The 20833-nt window shown below is 40.9% G+C and overlaps 1 protein-coding gene across 1 annotated transcript; it reads right to left on the bottom strand.

Annotated features, from left to right (window-relative positions):
• Positions 1–1333: 1333 nt before the first annotated feature.
• On the bottom strand, positions 1334–5269 carry LOC126385375 (transcription factor 15-like). Its single transcript, XM_050036952.1, has 2 exons — positions 4601–5269; positions 1334–3504 (listed from the first exon to the last, which is right to left on the bottom strand). Exons 1-2 carry the CDS (start codon positions 5081–5083, stop codon positions 3439–3441), a joined length of 549 nt encoding a protein of 182 aa, XP_049892909.1. The 5' UTR covers positions 5084–5269; the 3' UTR covers positions 1334–3438.
• Between the last annotated feature and the right edge of the window lie 15564 nt (positions 5270–20833).

The following is a 20833-nucleotide window of genomic DNA, read 5'->3' as shown; positions in this document are numbered from 1 at the left end:
GAGATTTACTACCAGAACAGAGTCATACCAAAGATCAGCCCTCAGATTTCTGTATTTTCCTGGATACCACGACGATGTCCAGAACTTTGAATATGGTGTTATTCATGAAAACAGAAAATGAGGTACTCCAGTTTTAGTTGCATAAAGAAAGCCTTATTCTGTCTTTGACTTGTCAAACTTGAGAATGCACAAATCTGTGAACTTGCAAGTGCTTTTTTCAGCTCTAACACCAAACTCTGCTTTTTCCTCTCCATGGTTGATCTTGTTGGCATGGCTCCAGTAATGTGCTCCACTCCCTGATGGTCCCCATGAGTAATCATCAGTCACCACAATAGATCCAACAACACTAATTTGTGTCTTTCCTGTTTTGCCTTTTACCTTTTCCTAGAGTTGACTCTGATTCATGCCTTCCTAACTGGCACTGTGCACCTACCACCCTGACAGGGCTCTCTGTGGTCAGATACTGCTGGGATACAACGATTTCAGAGAGAGCCCGCTGAGGAAGAGATTGATTACTTCCTCTGTTGAGATTCTTTGGCATTACACAGATGGAGAGGGTAAACCTTCATTGGAATTCCCCGTATAGGTTTCCTCCTTTGTGCAGCTACAGGCAGAAGATGCCAGTAATGGTTAAGTGGTTTGTTTGTTGGGCTCCATCTGTCCTAAATTTACATGAACTTTAAATGTGCTTTATAAGCTTTAAAAATATCAGGAACATATCTAGAGGGGGTACAGTCACAGAGGCTATTTTTGGATTTTCACTGATCTACAGACTACACTTGCAGTGTTAAAGGGTATGTTCACACAAATTACATTAAATTACATAAACATATTTTGTCACCTACCCACTGTATCTAGCCATGCTGATAGCTTTGGTTTCATTTGTCCAGGTTTTTATATATCTGGTTTAGATTTCTGCTTCCACCCAAACACAGTAGCTATAAATAGTCCACAGAACACACTGTCAACACTTTTCATTGGGACTATTTCTTCATCAGAAACTAATTCACCTGCAAAATGTGTGTCCAGTTGAGTGTCCAGAGCAATGTGTATAGTGTCTCCAAAAAGAGACGTTGTTGTATTGTACTGGACAAAATTCAGATCTCAAGAGACAGATATATCAAAACCTGGATAATAGTTTCAAAATTATATGTACAACCCAGTTGCTGAAAAAAAAAAAATTGACATTATATGTTTCTGCAAACCATGGACACATTTGCATGTTACTGTGTTGCGGATACATTGAAAATGTATGTTTTTTTACTGTTTAACAGCACTGTGGTAAATATGTGGTTAGGTTGAGGTACAAAAAACACTTGGTAATGTTTAGGAAAAGATCATGTTTTTGGCTTACAATAGACACTTTTCGTGGCACAATCCTGGCAGGAAAGCAACTACTCTTCATGGCACTATCCCTGCTGGAAAAACAGCAATGGGTCACTAAATTGCAACCATTTTTTTTGTTGGTCTCCAGCAGCTTGGCAGGCATCTCAACTATGTGTCACAACCTCAGCCATCCCCTCCACCTCACAATGACAGTCAGCTCATATGCTATGTCACTGTAGAAATGATGATATAATATGCATGGTTTTTGCCAGATGAAAGTCTGTTCACCAAATAGTTGCAGCATTAAAATCTTAAAATCATTATTTTTGCAAGTTAGACAGTGTGTGGGAGTTTACAAGACATATGTATAAAACATGTAAATGTAGCACATCCTTGCAGAAACATACAATGCCAACATTTTCAGATTTGAAAACAAGAGAGCCACATCTATGTAAAAATAAATTTAATTTCAAAGTAGATTACAACATGTCATGAAAAAGCTCACAAAGTAGTGTCCCACAAGTATGTCCTGTTGCACACAACTTAACAATGCCAGCTGAGGTGGATGGATTGGTCTATCCTCTCACGTATTATTCCTGAAACTGCTCTGCTGTAAGGCTACAAATCAGTTTGTGAGCCAAGCCTCTCAGAATCCTCTTAGTGTCATCTTAAAGAAGGATGCAAACTTTTAAGGGAGTTTGTCTCATCAGTCCCTCACCCAATGCAATGTATGAAGGGGCTGGCACAAAGAGCATCTCTATGTCTGATCCTCTGTCCAGCAGTCATGCTAATGCTTTGGTAGTTCCACATATGTGACAAAAGATTTTGACCTACAGATGAAAGGAAACATTATTTATATAAATAAATTTTAACCAGCATCATAAAAAAATGATAACATGGATTTAGTTATCATCTGTTGTCAGTTCATGAAGAAATCTAAGTCAATAGTCTAAAAGTGACAGCTGGTTCAAATCCTTAGCTTTGAATGTGAATGGCAAAGATGTCCTTTTATTTATATTTGGATTATGGATTGGACCTTTAAGTAATTATAGGAGATGACCATGCTCCATGCTGCTATGTGATAACTTTTAGTAATCCAGAGCAGGTAATGTTTATGTTCCTAAATTTCAAACCTCTGTAAATTTCAAATAAACAATGCAAAACCCTGTCTGTTACTCACTTCCTGTTTAAATAATAACATTAGAGATTCATGGTGCTACTCAAAGTCAAGGAAGGATCCTTAAATGGCTGAATTTCAAAGAGGCTTCATCAACAAATACCACCAAAGGACTGTTCAAATGTCAAGGATCCTTTGAATTCTACCAAGGACAGAGTCCTCCTTCTAGAGAATTTTCAAGGTAGCATGTGTGTATCCTCAGCAGGCACAAAGTACCCGCAATTATTTGTGCATGATATGCCGGAAGGCAAAGGCAAGGCATCTTCAGTGATGCACACCTGGCACTCACTAGCCTGTTCCAATGTGTGGCCACCAAATGCTAGGAAGGAGTCTTGCCTAGCCTCTGTGGGACCCGACTTGGAAGGACCCATCCTAGCAAGGAAGCATCCATTCTTGCCTTGACTTGAGGAGCATCAACTGGCCAATGGACCGAATCACCATGATGTCACGCTAACAACAATCACTTCCGAGTTGACAACTGGCAATTTATTTCTATTGCAGTGATGTAAAATCGGCAAACTTATTGATATCTGTTGTCATTTTTTCGTGGGCCTTTTTAGGTGGCTAAACACCAATTAATTGAGGGAGCATTTGCTCAGCACTGTTCGTCATGTAGAATTTGTCTATTTTACTATTCCCCTGAAAATGTTTGTCATCAGAATAAAAAGAACATCCATGACCATATAGCAGCTTTACACTCTTTTTCTCACTATTACAACAGTCCCCTGTGACATAAGTAAGTGTGCTGTAAAAAAAGACTATCAGATGGTTTTGGTGCCAATCCTCTTATCACATTCTGGGTAAAGTGACCAATAAGGCAAAGTTAAAAGTCAGAGTGGTCCTCAAAGACTGAGATGCGTCCAGACTCTAGGAATAGTTGGTGGAGGTTTCCCTGACGTCTACTCTGAAGAGTAGATCCAATCCTACTCAGAGTTTCATCGCCGACTTATTTGTCTCACACTGCCTCCATGCATTTTCACACAGTCTCGCCTGTCTTTCACCTGTGAACAAAGAGGGAAATTACTATAGGAATTATTTTTGACCTAAACACAATTTCAAAGTTCACATGTTTTGATGTTCTCTCCTAAGAGTATTTTAACAGGTTGAATGTGATTACATAGCTGTCCAAAATGGATAAAAACACAGTTTTCCCTTTGATGATTTCTCAGTGCACTGAATGATATGGTACAAATAAAAAAACTATCCCAATACAGAGAGTTTAACCAAGATGGATCACATCCATTTTACTGAGATGCATGCAGCTCATTGTGGCTCCACAATGTCATATAACCATGCCTGTGAAGTGGAACAGGCTCATTCCAGGCAAAAATTGCTTTACTGATTAACTGTTGTAAAAGTGCAGTCAAGCAGATAGGTAGGCTAAATTTACTCAAACTCAGTATGTTTGTAGAATAGAAAAAGACTGGAAGATTTTTTTTCCTACGAAATTCTAAGCCCTCATCCTGAAATTCTGATGTGTAACAATGCTGAAATAAAATAGCACAAATGCATTCTGGTGTGCCAGCATAAGATGTCACACCAGGATTACTGAAAACACATGGCAGCACTAAGTTGCTACTACTGCCATGCTGTCCTGAACACAATACCCACTGATACTCAGACATCTAACTGGCGTTCTGAACGCACCAACCTTGCAACTTTTATGGTTCCTCGTCCATCAACGAAGATAAACACACTGTGATCCATTGATAATTATCTTTTTAATAAATATTATGGTCTTATTGGCAATTCGGCACACACATGGTCCATCAATTACGTTTTATTGTAAAATACCCACCCTAAATTCTACTATTGTCAATGCACACACTTAGACCCCTCGCTGCGTATTTTGCAGGAATGATTTTGCATGAATAAAAGCTGAGACTGCATTGTAAATAGCTTTACGTACTCAATATGAGCCATTTTGAACAGTAGACGTTTGGGAAAATAATATCTAACATGATATAATTTATATGCGTGCTAGGCTTGCAAATAATAAAGACATTTTAAAATAGTATAATTTTGAAATGGAATTTTGACTAGCAACTGTATTTTTCTTTTGTGAGCGGTTATGGGCATATTTACTTAAAAGTTTACCCCTTTCCGTTGGTTGCTGAGGCAGAATGTGCATATATTCCGGGGCTGCTTGCCCTCTCCACTCCCCTTCACCTCCTTGTAGACAGCGCTAAGACACGGCTGTCCGTCCTCTCTTCCGTCCCCGACCACCAGCACGTTGGCCAAGTGTGAGATATAGCTGGACGCCAGGCGCAGCGTCTCGATTTTGGAGAGTTTTCTGTCCACCGGTTCCGTGGGGATGAGTGTCCGCAGCGCTGTGAAGGCCGTGTTGACGTTCTGGGTCCGGTGTCTCTCCCTGGCGTTAGCGGCGTTCCGATGCCGCACAACGCCGCCGGACTCCCTCCTGTAACTCTCCCCCGGAATCCCGCAGCAGCCGTAGCCCTGGTCGGTGCTGCCGTCGCTCTCGCTGCGGTTTCCTTCCTCGTCGTCCGACATCAAGGTCAGGTCTGCGGGGTAAGAAAAGGGATGCGTCGATACCGGCCTCAGCATAGTGAAAGCCATCATATGTTGGCAAGTGTTTCACAGGGGAAAGCCAATCCCTTATTTTCAAGTAGAGGACAGCTGCATGCAGACAAGAGCCGTGCGTAAAAGTGGCTGCAACTTCACGGTTTACGCGGCAGAAGTCCCAATTTAGTTTTGACACTTCCCCATATGATGGTCCAGTGAGATAGTCATCGTGTCAGGGAGGGCTCTTATAGCAGCTGCAATGGCCCCGCGGCTGTGAGGGGAGGGGTGGGGCACATGCACGGGCTCCCGTCTTCCCAAATGTTTTGGTCCTAAAAGTCACAGGCATCAGCTGAGTTATGTCGAACAATCACCAAAATGAGCCATTAGTTTTTACGATTGGAGAGCAAAGAGAAAACACAGGCTGACATTCATTAATGCATATCCAAAGACTGTGGCTCTTCAGGGACATGATGACACACTTTGGAACCAGATGAACCAGACTGGAATGCTTCATGGCAGAGCACAGTGATTCACAAATACTGCAAGAACTGATGCAACATAAAACCATTTACTCATGTAGGCCTGCTGTATTTAGGTATAATTGATACATGTGAACTTTACCTCAGTAGACAACTATTGTGATTTTCACTCCACAGCACTTACTATTAGAGATATTTCAGTGTACAATTCAAGAGCAGCAAAAACTTCATTCATTCATGAAGGTAGGATCCATTACATGGCTGTTGTTTTAGAGACTGTGCAAACAACTAGGCTGATGGGGGGGCTTAACCTTATGTCTCACTTATAAAAAGGACAACCCCTCCCTGCATTAGGCCAAGGAGGGTTATGCGTTCCGTAGTGGCTGCGTTGTGTATTCTGCATCACGCACATGAATGGTAGAAGCAGTGTCCTGTGGTGCATTGGCAGATACATACTTGCCTTGTGCTTCGGGCATGACGTTTTTCTGTAGGCTGATGCGGAAGTTAGCATCGCCCTGGTTCCCTGTCATTCATTGGATTTTGGATCACTGCCTAAAACAAGCTGTGGCAGACAAACACATTTTTTTTTTATGATTTTTAAAGCCTATGCAATCCAGAGGTAAAAAAAAAAACAAAAAACAGCTTAAGGCTATAAAAACTACACCACGGTCACATGACTTAATGTCACCACCACAAAGAGACTGTAAACCATTTTCTATTTTATGTTAAAAAAATTGTACTTTGAATGTAAATAATGCCAGACTATATAAAAAGCATTGAAATAGAGTTTGTGTACCTCAAAAAATGCCAGAGGAGGATTCCTTATTATTTGTATATTACAGTAATTATTATGTTTGTTTATTAATTGGCCCCTGGCCTCCTGGCAATTTGCAAAGCAAGTTGAGTATCCTTTCTGTAAAGCCATGTTTGGCATGATGACATCCTGTAGCCACTCTTGTCAGCAACTGTCCTTTTAAGACACATGACAGCCTCAAAATGCTGATAACTTTCATACAGTCATTTAGGCTGTTAGATTTAGCTAGGTGCAGCTAATCAATGGGAAACTGGGTTCACTCAAAGTATAAAATGTAAAGCAATTTTCTTTATTTAACTGCCCAACAACAAATCTAATTGTTATTTGCTGTGGTAAGTAGTTAGTAGTATGTAGGTAATATGTAGATGTGGAACTATTGCTGGATCTCAAAACATCTTTCAGTTGTAGCTGTGAATTATATGGCCTGCACACTAGTGGGATGTGTTGGTAGTGCTCTCCATCACCCTAATCAAAACACCCAACGCAGGAATATCTTTTGGAAGAATCATTCAGCTGTATCCCCAGATGTTTTCTGAAAGTTCTGAAAACAGACTAAAACATTCAAGTAGACCTGGAAGTGTTGGGCGTCACACGAGATACCATAAGGCTTTTGGGGCTTGTGGCCCCTGTAACTTGTAGACTTTTCATGTACGTCACAATGATTCTCTCAAATTTCCAAACTTCCTTTCAAAAACTATACAGTCTCTCTACCTGTTTCTGATCTGTTCACAGGCAACAATTAGATCGTTTTCAAGTTGTGAATTTGAATGGGACATGCTTTAGCAGTCTTTTTTCAAGAGCATGGAAATAGCTTCAAATGACAATATATTTCAAAACCTTTTTATGTAATCAATATATAGATACACCATTTATCAAATGAGAAAAAAAGTTCTTCTAGACTATAAGCACAGCATAGTCTTTTAAAGTACACATCAAAATACTATAAGTATCTTTCCTCTGCAGATACATGTGCATCAGTAATGTGTATGTCTAGATTAGGGAATACATTCTGCCCCAGTACTGGCTCCTTTCCTTAGAGGGCCAAAGTGATCAGTGGCTCTACAGTTGCCCCGTTTCAGTTTGTCTAATGGGTTAATTGCTGTGGGTAAATAAACACTCAGCAGATGCTGGAGGTGATCAAGCCTGAACTTTCTCTGTGGAAACCAAGCAAATGGCTTCCAGATTGACCGGTGCTGTTGGAGGGCAGGAGGGGCCGACTGCTGGAAAAGGGAGAGAGTGTCATCAAAGGGTCTGTTTTTACAAACACAACCCCTCGACACATCAAACTGGGGCACTGGTGGCCCCTGGCCCCCAGCTCAGCTGCACCAACAACAGCGACCTGTGAGGAACCTGGTTCCACTCATAAAGCAGGACACCATGGTGTTTTACCACGCGCGGCCAGCCAGCAACACGACCCTGCTGCACTTTCTCTCCCCCAACACAACCACGCTTCACAGTTTGGAACCGTAAATACTTTAACCCCCCAGCCCCCTGCATCAACTCAAAGGAATGCCATTAAATGCCTGTTGAGGTGATTAAAGCACTAATGAAGTGTGTGTTGGGTGGGATGTGTGACAGCGAGATGTCAGAATGGTACTCAGTGAGAATGGCTGACTATAGTATAAGTCGTACAGTGGTTTTCGAAGCTGATACCAATATCATATATCATGTATACTCTGAAAGTTGACAGTTGTGGTGACCAAACCATCTTATCACCCAGCCTAGCTTTTTAGCCACTTTTAGCTCCATGGTTTTCTATTTTGGCACAACCCTGCTGCATGCTCCTTGCCCAGCACCAGTGTTGGGGTCTAAGTAGTTACATATAATTAAATTACAAAATAATAATATGTAATTGTACCCAATTACAGCTACTAATTAAAAGTGAGAACAGGGCACAACCTAACACATTTCAGTATGGCTAAATGTTATTAAAACTGTTTGAGATTATTTTTTGTTTTATTCTCACAACATGCACGTCTCTACTACAAATAAACAGAAGTGAATGTTACAATGTACCCCATGGGTGGGGTTAAATGTAACGGGCAGAGGGTTAGTTGTAACACTAGCTGGAAAAGTCTGGAAAAACACAGTTTATTCAATACAATTCTATCTATATACCGTAGGTTGATACTGTTTATGGATCTATAATAGATATCCAAACATCTACACATTTTTAACGGGTAAATAGTAATCTGTAAACCTACAACATTTCAAAAATAACCTTCCCAACACTGCCCAGCACTAAGCAGCAGACAGATAAAGTAAGCTACCAGCAGTCATAACAGTCACTGGACGGACACAAGATACGATAAACAAAACTAAGTGTTATGTTGCTCTGTTTCTGCTGGATGTGGAATTAGGTATCTATTAACTAACATGTTAGCCAGCTTTATAACATGTGAGTGTTTCATGGGTTGTAGATGTCTTCTGCCCCAATAGACTAAAAAGTCTATTAATTGTGCAATAAATGTTTTATTAATAGACATGATTATTTTTTGTAACCTATAGGCCTTTTTTCACATCAGGAAAGCATAGTAAGATCTTATAACATTAACAATAGTTGCACTCAATTTAGGTATGTCAGTTACAGAGCTGTGTTACTGTGCATGCTAGCTAGCTGGATACCTAAATAGTATTGAAGTAGGGTTATATGATATACTCATCCATAGTCAGTGTATTACCAGCAGTAGATGTCTGTATGCCCCCAGTTTGGAGATGAGGCAGGAGTACTGACACGAAAGCTAACAATCTACTGCTGTGAACGTATTTTAGCTACCTAAAAAAATCTGGCCGGTTCCCACAGGGAAGCTGTTAATGACTTCAGTTACCCATCTATGCTTATGTCAAAGCCACCAGACTCCACTGACAAAAACAGTAATTTAAGCTCACTGAACACGAGAGCTGCTGGTTTGCCGCTACCTCGATTAGTTAGTTAGTTTGTGATGTTATGTGACTTTGTTGCATCCAAACCAACCACTTTAAACGTAAAAGTCATACAATAACACAAACAAAATAACTGATCGAGGCAGCAGTAGACCGGCAGCTCCTTCGTTCAGAAATGCAAAATTTGCTGTTTTTCTCTATGGAGTCTGGATTTGAAAAGAGAGCTATAATGGCTTCAGTTTCCCATCAAAAATCATTGTCTGACGACAAGATTTGGCAGTGAAAATAATTTAAATATAACTTACACTTTAACTGATATAGATTTTTTTTAGGTGGCTGTAGGGACTAGGGATGCATGATAATATTGGCACGCCATTGGGGTGTAAATTCCACTACAGAAGAGACCTGATGATCACTAAAATTAGGTGGGGAAAAAAGTGGCTATATAGATATGGTAATTGTTTATCGGCCAAATGAGTTGCTATATACCAGCGTATCGGATATTGGCAAAAAATCCGATATCGTGCATCCCTATTAAATAAGTTTGTAAATGCCCCCATTTAGAGCAGTGCGTTGCTGAGTTTCCATGTCAGACTCCAGCCTGCAATCTCCAAACTGGAGGTGTGCCGACTGACATCTACTGTATATAATATGCTGACTATGGATAAGTACCTCATACAATCCTATTAAAAAACATCCAAATTATCCTTTTAATACAGTTTTATAGCTTGTACATTTTCAAATTGTCTCTCTTAAAGGGACTGATGATGTGCAATGTTTTTCAGTTCAGATTAGATTAGATTAGAAAGCATATTTTGGCATTGTTGAATGTATCTATTTGCAGGTTTTACACCTTGTCTTTTTTTTTTTAAGATATTTTTTGGGGCTTTTTAGCCTTTAATGTATAGGACAGGCAAGCATGAGGGGGGGAGTGACATGCAGCAAAGGGCCACAGGCTGGAGTCGAACCCCGGCCGCTGCGGCAACAGCCTTGTACATGGGGCGCCTGCTCTACCACTAAGCCACCGGCTCCCCGGGTTTTACACCTTGTCAGCCATCATGTCACAGACCGGTTGATATCTGATTTTTAAAGGTCTAGTGTGAGGGATTAAGTTGCATCTAGCGGTGAAGTTACAGAGTGGCAACTTCTACTGTGTGCCGAGCGTGTATGAGACCTAGGGTGGCCAAAGTGAAAATGGAAAAATGCAAAGGCCCTGTTTAGAGCCAGTGTTTGGTTTGTCCGTTGTGGGCTACTGTAGGACAACATGGCAGACTCTGTGGAAGAGGACCAGCTCCGTATGAAGATATAAACAGCTCATTCTAAGGTAACGAAAACACAACTTAGTTTCAGCTGATGATGAACTAAACATAGTTATAAACATTATATAGCTAACCTATCTGCCTATACACTCCTAAATCCTACACACTGGACCTTTAATAAAAGACCAAAACAAGCAAAGAGGTAATTCATTTTGACTACACAACATATAAAGAACTATAAAAGAATCAAATCCTTAAAAAGATGCAGATGCCAGACCAAACAAAGCCAGTGCATGTTTTCCAACATCAGGCAGTATACTCCCCTCTGTAATATCCCCACTGCACAGTATGGAGTGACGAGACGGTGAGCGTATGGCCCGTCAGTGTTAGCTGTCTGCTGGGAAAGACTGCGGTCAGATAACTTGACTCATCGGAAACAGCTGCACTGAAGAGAAAAGAGCCTCCTCCTAACAGCCAGCTGCAGCCTGCTGCAAAGGGCCTTTTATGATTTATCTTTGTGTGAGTGTGTGTGTGTGTTGGTGCTTTATTAGATGAAGCGTAGCAGAGACTGACGGGAGAGAGAGAGTGGGTGGGGAAGACACACTGTGGTGGCATACTTTGAATAGTTTAGAGTTTAATGTACATAAAAACAGCATCTAGAGTATCCTTTTTAAGAACTATTGTATATTTGGAATAGCTTTAAAACAATAACAGTTTTTTGTTGGTGGCTGTTGTAATGATGCGCCTAAATTCTCTGCATTTTGCCTGAAATCACAGACCATAGAAAACTGTGATGTCCTCAGCTTCATCTTTTCTTTGTCTCTCCAACCATGTTGGATATTACTGATCATCGTACCTGTCCAGTTTATGTCTTTTATTTATTTTCAACAAAATAGCCATACAGGTTGTCTGTGGAAGCAGCTTATTGCGACCCACATTTACGTTTATTGTTAAGCAGCAACCTCTACTGGCCATAGTAATTATGATGGGAGCAAAGGAGTAAGTCAGATGACATAGCATAAATCCCGCTATACACTGTGCAATTTTGGGCTGTCCTAGATGAAAGATTACCAATATGGAAAAAATTCTGACAGTGTCAGAAATTTGGGATGACCATCTTTTATGACCTGCATCTTCTAACCAACCAATAGAAATGCAGCTTGAAATGGCGCGCTGATCAGTGCAACAATGCTAAATGCTAGTAGATGCTAATGAATATGCTTTGAGCTCTTGTTGCAAAATTGGCATGCCAAGTTGGCCTCTTTTCCCCAGCCACGATTGCGTCTACATTCTCCTCTTCCTCCTCTTCTTCAGACCTTTCCGACACACAAATGCCACTATAGCAAGGACTCAGTTCACGTTTGTTTTCTTTTTTCTCTTACCACTGCAGCAGACGGATGATGCATATTTATGATAAACTTGCCCTCTAATAGTCGACAAAATGTTAGTCGACCAGAAAGGTAATTAGTCGGCAAGACTTCATTGGTCACTTAGTTGTAGAAAAAACAAACAAATGTGAAACTCTATTAGGATCTGATCTTTTTTCCAAACCTAAATATGTAGTTTTGGTGCCTAACTGCATCTCTTTCACAACATTAACACATGTTTAAAAAATGTGACCGTCAGAATGTGCGCCTGATACCCGTCAGCAGTCTTTTATGTCATTGTGGGAGTCACTGGCAAATGAGGTTTTTCATGGGCAGATACTGTAAACAGCAAATCGAAATGCTCTTCTGTCATGAGCTGATGTCAGAGAGTGACAAAACATACATATACTTATATACAAATATTCTCAGGCTGCTTTATGGTCTGACAACAAAATACTTGATGTTTCTGTGTTTCATAAAGTCAGATGTGTCACTAGAGGTGAACAGCACTGTTAATCAGACTGGAATTTATCAACTTTTTGTCATCACCTTGAATAAGATGCATACATTTTTATTAATTTCAAGGGACCTTAAAAGTTCTAGTAGGAGAAGCGGAAAGTGACTCCCATTTTCTTTTGTAGTGTACATATCTGATGATTTAAACTGTTAATTTTCTATTGAATGTCACAACAAAAGCCTGAATTATTGTGGTGTAAATAGCTGTTCAATTTTGTTTCTCGGTTTGTCTCAAAAGGGCATGAGGGCAAGATGTATTTTGTAGATAGTGTTTTTTCTGATTTCTCCAGTATTGGGCAGAAAATGCACAATGCATTTTATTGCAGACTTTATGGTCTACAAATCTCTCAGATTATTGAAATTGGTTTTCTTTGTTTTGGACTTTTTAATTCATTCATTCAGTCTATATTATTTTAGAACTGGTAAACACGACTTGAATTGAAATTTTGTGACTTGAAGTAATGAGTGGAAATAATGTTCAGAAAACTCTTGTTATCACCATATTAGCACAGAGCAGTGCATGTATTGTATGTGGCTTAAAACTGTTATAACAGTTATAAAGTGATTTGTTTTCACAACCTACTTTAAAGTTCATTACCATTTGTTCATACTTTTTGTATTGTGCAATATTAGGAGTGTTTGTTACAGTTCTGCATTACTGGTCACCTGCTCACTTCTGCCTACCCAGTCACCCAGTTCCCATTCAGGAATTTTCCATTCACCCTGGTTTCCCACGCCTCAGTACAGCTCACACCCAGCTAATCAAGGCAGCTCCCTTCACCTGTTCCTGATTACACACAGCCAGTATATATACCCCAGCCATCAGAGAATCAAGAATCAAGAAATCAGGCAGGTTGTAAATGTGGGATCATTGACAAACAATTTGTTATCCATCCATCCAGGATGTGTGCAGTGCAGCGTCTCTGGCACAGTTTTCCAGACACGTAAGTGAGTACAGTTTATAGGTGGCAACCTTATTATGACCACAGGCCCCAGAAAGAAAGCTGGAAGTCACTGACCCAATTGCTGTTCTCTAAAAAAGTAGATCCAGCATGTAATGCTAGCATTTCTGTCTGTGTATGGAATAAATTATCAAGACATAACATGTTGAGCAGCTTATGATTTCATAGAATTTAGTAGTTAGTTGTCTTCTTTATTATCAGATTACTATGCCAGTTGTTGTCGCCATTTAGACCCGCAGCTAAGCCAAAGGATGATTAATGATATATTCATCAGTCCGGATGTCTTCTGTGGAGCATGAGTGGGTGCTTCTTATGATGAGTAAAGCTACTGTAACCCTCAGTGCGGTAGCAACAGTGTTATCTTTCATTTGACCCTCAATGTGACCTCAAGATAAGACTCAACCCTCATCTGCCCATCCTCCTCCCATCCCACCACCCTCCTCCACCTTCTCCCCCTCTCCTTTACCTCTTTTCCCTCTTGATGACGCTGATCATCTTTCACAGCTCCTGACAGCCTGAGCAACCACGACAGGTGGGGCGGTGTTTCATTAAAAGTTCAACAAATGGCCTCAGCCCCATCCACCTCTTGTCTCACCTCTCATCTTCAAGACTCAATATGACAAATTTTTCATTTAAAGATGCCAAGTTGTCTTTTCATATGAAATGACATCACTGTCAGAGACAGAGATTGGTCCCAAGTGCCAAATGTGAAATGTTTTATGGGTGAGTGTTTCTTGTGTTACACTTTGAGCTGCTAAAGGTAACACCAGAGTTAAAATAAACACCCTGAGGCTACTTTATGGGGATGATATCTGAAAGAAGCAGGTGTTTCTTGAGCCTGGGGCTGATGAACTAGTGTGTCATCACCTCCCGTGGGATTCCTGAAGGCCCCCAAACAGGCAGAACATCAAATCAGCCCCTGCGATACAGGAAGGCGACTCACACGCAATGATTCTTTTGGAGAAGCCCACCACTGCCTTTAATGTCTACCGGGCTGGGCTTGACGCTCCTCCGGCCCACGTCTTTGGCCTTCCTCCAGAGTCACCTGGGACCTCTGAGCCAAGGCCTCCACAGGTCAACAGAGTTTATCGCACCGGAGGAATCTACAAGTTGGCCATTAAAGCTTGTCTGACATGATGTAACAGACATGGCTTGAGGTCTGATAAAGGAGGCTATAAAAAGACTCATCCGTTTTGGCCCAGAGGTCATTCTCCCTGCTCTGGACATGGCGGTCATATCCTCCGTGTTGATTGGCAAGCAGTGTTGACCTGCAGTGGTGCTCTGCTCCTTTGTCTGTGGTGGAAGTTTTATGTTTGCATGTACAGTAGAACATGATTGTTTGTTTTTATGGCTATATCCTTTTCAGACTCTGGCTATAGGACATAAAAGGGTCAAGCCAGTCACATACTTCATTTTGTCATTTTATCACACTGTGGAAAGATTGGTCTGTGTTTATTTAAGGGTTGCTTAAATAACTGTTATTTTTCATCTTGATTAATCTGTCCATTATGTTTTTTATAGGTAGATGCTATTTGATGCACCCAAGTGTCTGTAGCCTACACAACTATTTATAAATGCATTTTTAAAAAAAGATTAAAAGAGGGGTCATCTCTCAACTCTGTAAGTCCCCACAGTCTGAAAGCTTATTTGACAAAATATATAAAGGACAGATGGGAGAAGGAAGGAGACCCGTTAATAACAGACAAAGACAAAGAAGCACACCATGACAATGGCAGTTATCAGTTCTGGAGGAATTGTGGTTTTCTGGGATTGCCAAAATATACAGAATTACTGGAAAGAAATGCACAGGGCAATGCAAATCACCTTTAACATACATGTACCATTAGATTTCAAAGTCATACTGTATATTTAGGCCAGGGATGCACAATAATATTGACACATCATTGCTATCAGCAGATATTTGCTTTAAAATCAACTATTAAAATCATCCAACATGCTTTTTCTTATTTTGCACAATGAATGAATATTAAACATTGAAAAGTATTTCAAGTCTCCATCTGCTGGTGGACCATCACGATAAGAGTATGTACTGTATGCATAATATGATGTTAAGTCCACTACCGAAAAGACTTGGTGATCACTAAAATAAGGTGGGCAAAAATGTGGATACATCAATATAACAATAATATCAGTTATTGGTCAAATTAGTTGTTTCATATCGGCATATCGAAAATTGGCACACAAAAAAAACTGGTAAATACTCAATGGGAATACTGCTGGCAGCAGGGAGATTGATGATGCATGTTGGTCCTACTAAAAATAACTGGATAGATGTGAAAATGGAGATTTACATGATGGTAAATGTTACTTTCTCTATACAACTCAAGATGGACATTTTCATACAACACTGGGGAAAATGGGTACAATAAGTCAAACCTGTCTGTCTTACTGTGAGAAGGATGAGATGGTTGATATCAGTTTTCTATCAGTGCCTGGACATGGACACATGGACAGGCAGCTAGCCTCTGCAAGAACATTAAGAACATGCCCTCCAGTAACTCCAAGCATCTTCTTCTCACTTGCTGGCTTGATGGCCACTGGTGAGCTAACATTAAGGGATCACCTGGTTTCATTCAGAGTTGAAGGGTGTGTAAATCCACAGCTTCACTGAGAATGAAGGGCTGAGCTTTGTTGATGGTCAGTAAACATCTTAAAACTGTGAATGGCTGCTAGTTACACCACAGTGTCTCATCTAACAAGTGTTAAGATACAAGAGATGTAACATCAGTGGTGGAATGTCGCTAAGTACATTTACTAAAGTACTGTACTTAAGTACAATTTTTAGGCTTACTATACTTAAGTATATTAAATTTATGATACTTTATACTTTAACTCCACAGCATTTATTTAACTGCTCCAGTTACTTTGGTTTTATATTCAAAAAAACGTGATCAACTCATGAAATATGATGCATTGTTACAGATTAAAGGACCCACAGACCCTTACAGTTATGTTGCTATGAACTATATATAAAACTACATATAAAGTATACATATATATATATATATACATATATATACATATTAGGAGTGTAACAATACACATATTTGTATTGAAGCATTCAGTACGAGGCTTCAGGTTCGGCACACATTACCAACTGAACAATATATAGACTTGTCCTATTACACCTGAAAAATAAAATGTACAGCTAAAACAGTGTTTAATATAATAGTCCTAGTGCCACTGCTGTCAACAAGGCAGCCCACACCACTGAACAGGCAACATGCTGTCTGTCCCTCCCACCCCCAAACCAGAACATTCTACTCCAGTGAGACACACTGGGAGGCAGCTGTGCTAAACTAGCTCATTACCAGTTGGTTAGTAACTTCATTACCAGACCACAAATAGAGGATCTTCTGAAAACCTACAGGTCTGGTGTTTGAAACCGCTTCAGTTTTGCTGTGAATTATGAGGGCAATGGCGAAAGAGAGCGGTGGATAAAAACACACAGAGCCAAAGAACGAGCCGCCGCAAAGTTTCAGATTATGTAGCAGCTAACCCAGAAGCACAGTAACACACATGGCGCACGAGCATTTAAAATTCTAAATCTTAAGGAAATTTCTCTGGCATTTCTCCATGTGCTGAAAACAAAACAACATAACCAAAAGCAGTAAAAAACAAAAATCCCCCCCTGGTTCTGGAAGTCCCACAGGATCTTAGCTTGGTCATTCTCAGCCACCTTAGGAGGTGTCTTCCATTGTGACCTTGGGACTTCCAGCCCAAACTCAGTGCAGATGTTCCTGTACACTATGTCAACAGCTTTGTTGTGGTGTTCCATGAACACTGTCCCTACATCTTACACCCTGCTATTATGTGCTGAACTGTCTCAGGAGCATCTTGCACAGCCTGTGCCTGGGCTCCTGTCAGGTGTGGTAGATCCCTGCTTCTATTGATCTTGTACTAAGTGCCTGTTCCTGTGCTGCCATGATTAGTGCCTCCGTGCTGTCTTTCAGCCCAGCCTTGTCCAGCCACTGGTAGAATTTCTTGATGTCGGCCACTTCTTCAGTCTGTCGGTGGCACATGCCGTGCAGGGGCTTGTCCGTCCATGATGGTTCATCCTCCTCTTCTGCATTCTCAGGTTTCTGCTGCCTGAGGCATTCAGGCTTAGATCTCTGGGGGCCATCTTCTTGATGTGTTACTAAATCTTAGTTTTTTCATTCTGGACAGTGGCTCAGGTCCTCACCCAGTGGCACCATATAGGGGGGAAAAGTTAGGACAATTCCAAGGGCACCTGACTGACAGGGGCCCCAAAAATAGGTAAAATTAATATAAAATTATTAAACCATCATCATTAAGAATATTTTTTTTCAAATATAGTAATAAAATCAATGATCTCTTTGTTTTTACTTTATTTTGGCAGTAAAAGTTAAATATCCCCATTGACCAAAAAGTAAACATCCATATTGACTGACCACCCCCCTGTATCTGCATGAAATGGTTTGGTCCTGCCTTAGGGCACTGACGGTGATGGTGCCTAGTAGCAGTCAGCAGTTGCGCTACAATGCTACAGTCATCATCATGCTACCTTGTACTAAAAGAAAATCCTGTTTTCATAAAAGAGAGAAAGGAGAGAGAGGAGAGGCAAAAGAAAGGGTGTCAATATGTGAGCCAGTGTTTCTCCAAGAAAGGTGGGTAGCCTATAGTCTGTGAGTGGTAGAAGTGAACCTGTTAGCTTAATGTCCACAGTGAAATAAGCTAGCTACAGACTAGTGTTAGCCTACATTTCACTCCTTTTTACCTACATTTAATCAGTGCAGGTAAATGCTTAGCAAGATATTCATATTAAATCAGTTGTCCCTGGCCCTTTTACCAGGCCAATGTGATTTTTTTTCATGGGGCCCAAAATTCCTGGCGGCGCCCCTGTGCTCACCAGTCCTTGGCCCCCCTCCTTCCGCTTAGTGTACAGTCTCAGGGTGCTGGACTTTGGATGAAACCCTTCATGCATTGTGAGAAGCTTCCTTGTCTTGATATCAGTGGCCTCTGTCTCCGCCTTTGGCCAGCTTACTATACCAGCGGAGTGTCTGATGACTGACAGGGCATATGCAGCTAGATAGCTCAGTGGTTAAGACTACTGACTTTGATGCAGTAGAACGAGGACAGAATCCTGGTTAGGGCAGGTAAGCCAACACTGGATAAACAAACAGTCTGACAGAATGGCAGGACAGCAGAATGAGACATGCATGATGATATGTTGCGGTGGTGATATCCTATTATTACAAATAGAATAAAATATATTAAATAAAATCATTCTGTGTTTATTATTTTATGTAATAATTTTAGAAATGTCCAGTAACTGTTCGGATAGCCCATGTTTTCTCCTCTTGTGAGGGAGCTACCTAACATCCAGTTGAAGATTCCATCGCAGAGGATGGCAAAATGGCAATTTACCATTGCCAGTATTCTCTGTAGGCTCATCTAATTGTATCATTCTGCTCTTGTTCACCAAAACAATATCTAGTTTGCTGTCTGCCTGATCCTGAGTGAACACAACATAACTGGTGGAAATGAGGTTAATACAGTAACAGGTGTTTGTCACTATGAGCGACCCCTTTGACATTACACATAGTCATTTTATCCATTGTTATTGTGGTCATATTGATTAGAGCAGCTTTGAGGATGAGGGATATCCCTATTGATGAAACTCTGTCTTTGCACCAATGCATTTTTGCTTGCAACTCATGGAAGGGAGTTTTGGTTCACAAGGTATATTTTTATCTTCCCATCAGGCTGTGTGTGTGTGTGTGTGTGTGTGTGTGTGTGTGTGTGTGTGTGTGTGTGTGTGTGTGCGTGTGTGCATGTGCGTGTGCATGTGCGTGTGCCTGTGCCTGTGCCTGTGCCTGTGCCTGTGCCTGTGCCTGTGCGTGTGCGTACATGTGTATACATATGTACAGACATGAATATGTGTTTTGAATGGTGGCCATTGTGTCTGAAAATAGCCATCTCCAGTCTGCGGTCTATTGAGACACATTCTTGCATTTCCCATGAGGGGTCGGTGGCTAGGGGCCACCAAGGGCTCAGCCCTGTCTGGTCTGGACTAGCAGCCCAGTTCTCATGACACCTGACCCAGAGCACATCCTGTGGTCAGGCTGCAGGGTTGTGCTGTGAAGGGCCCAGATCTGCTCATAAGGAATCTCCTAACATGGCCGGGTGGGAGGAGGACAGGCTTTAGGCTGGGTGCTGCTGACACTGTTTCAGCTTTTGAATGTGGCTGTTTTGACTATCACATTAATCCTCCTTTTATGTATAGTCCTGCTGACTATTCAGCACTGGAGAGGTCAGATTTTGGCTATCTAGTGTTTGTACGGTTGCCCCCTCTGCTGGTCAGGGGAAACAGATGGTGCCCTCAGACAGTCAACGAATTACCACAAAATGCTGAGTTTACAGTGAGCTGTGATGCACATCTTGCAGTGTACCAGGTTATTGGTAACTATATAATTTTGTGTGATTAACAACACATCCAGGCAGCCAGCATAACAAACAGTGGATTTTATGGCCTCCATTATTTACATCCTGCAGTGTTTTTCATTGGTCTACTTCGTGTGGTCTCTTTACTAATGACTGATGATCACCCATCTGCAAATACCGGATAAAAAGAATGTGGTCACATTATGTTTTGTAACTAGTTGATGAGATTATCTTGAATACACCATTCTTTCATTCATTCATTCATAATTAACCATAATTGACAAAGGCTGGCTGAATTTCTTTGTTCTTGAAATATATAGCAGGCCCTGAGAGGCAGTTATAACATATTAGGTGTAGAAATGCAGACTTTGGAAGATCTAGCCACTGAGCTGGCACACATTTTATATCTTTTTAGAATGACAGGCTGAAGTCTGCACTGGATGGAGGGAACACAGATAACCTGATTAGAGTTTACACAGATAGGAGGATAAAACTACACAACTGTGGGGGAAACCCTGGAGTACAGAGCACACTGAAAAAAGACCCAGCTTTCTCACTACATAACCTTCTCTATGTCAAAGGATTATTAGGAGCATTTTCACACCTTTGTTCAGTTTGGTCCAATCAAACCTTGGAGCATTTACCTCTGGTGAGCTTGGTGGCAGCAATCACACAAAGCAACCAGACTAAGACCTTGTTGCCACAGCTCCACCCTCTTGTCCAAATATGGTCACTTCTGGTTCCAAAAAATCAAGATGAAATAAAATGTCAAACTCAAGGCTTCAAAATTCAGTCCAGAAAACAATGGGTAATGTTATGGTAGCTACATACGTTATTTTATAGAGTGTATGGTTACAAACAAACTCTCATATCGTTACTATATGTATATCCAGGGGCGGAAATCCCGGGGGGGACATGACTCCCCCTTCAGTAAAGCTGTCCCCCCCTAGAATCATTTGAGACACAATTAATAATTTTTGAACAATGCAGTAGTATTTATTAAAAGCACAATGTAAGCAGTGCTCATTATAATCACGCAATAATGTGCTATTTAAATCTTAAAAGATTTAGTCCCCCCCTCCCATTCCTAGTAGTGGTATA

This window comes from Epinephelus moara, chromosome 24, assembly GCF_006386435.1.
Source record: "Epinephelus moara isolate mb chromosome 24, YSFRI_EMoa_1.0, whole genome shotgun sequence".
In the NCBI taxonomy this organism is placed as follows: domain Eukaryota; kingdom Metazoa; phylum Chordata; class Actinopteri; order Perciformes; family Serranidae; genus Epinephelus; species Epinephelus moara.
The sequence above is the reverse complement of the archived record's forward strand: the minus strand, read 5'-3'. Positions and strand labels throughout refer to the sequence as shown.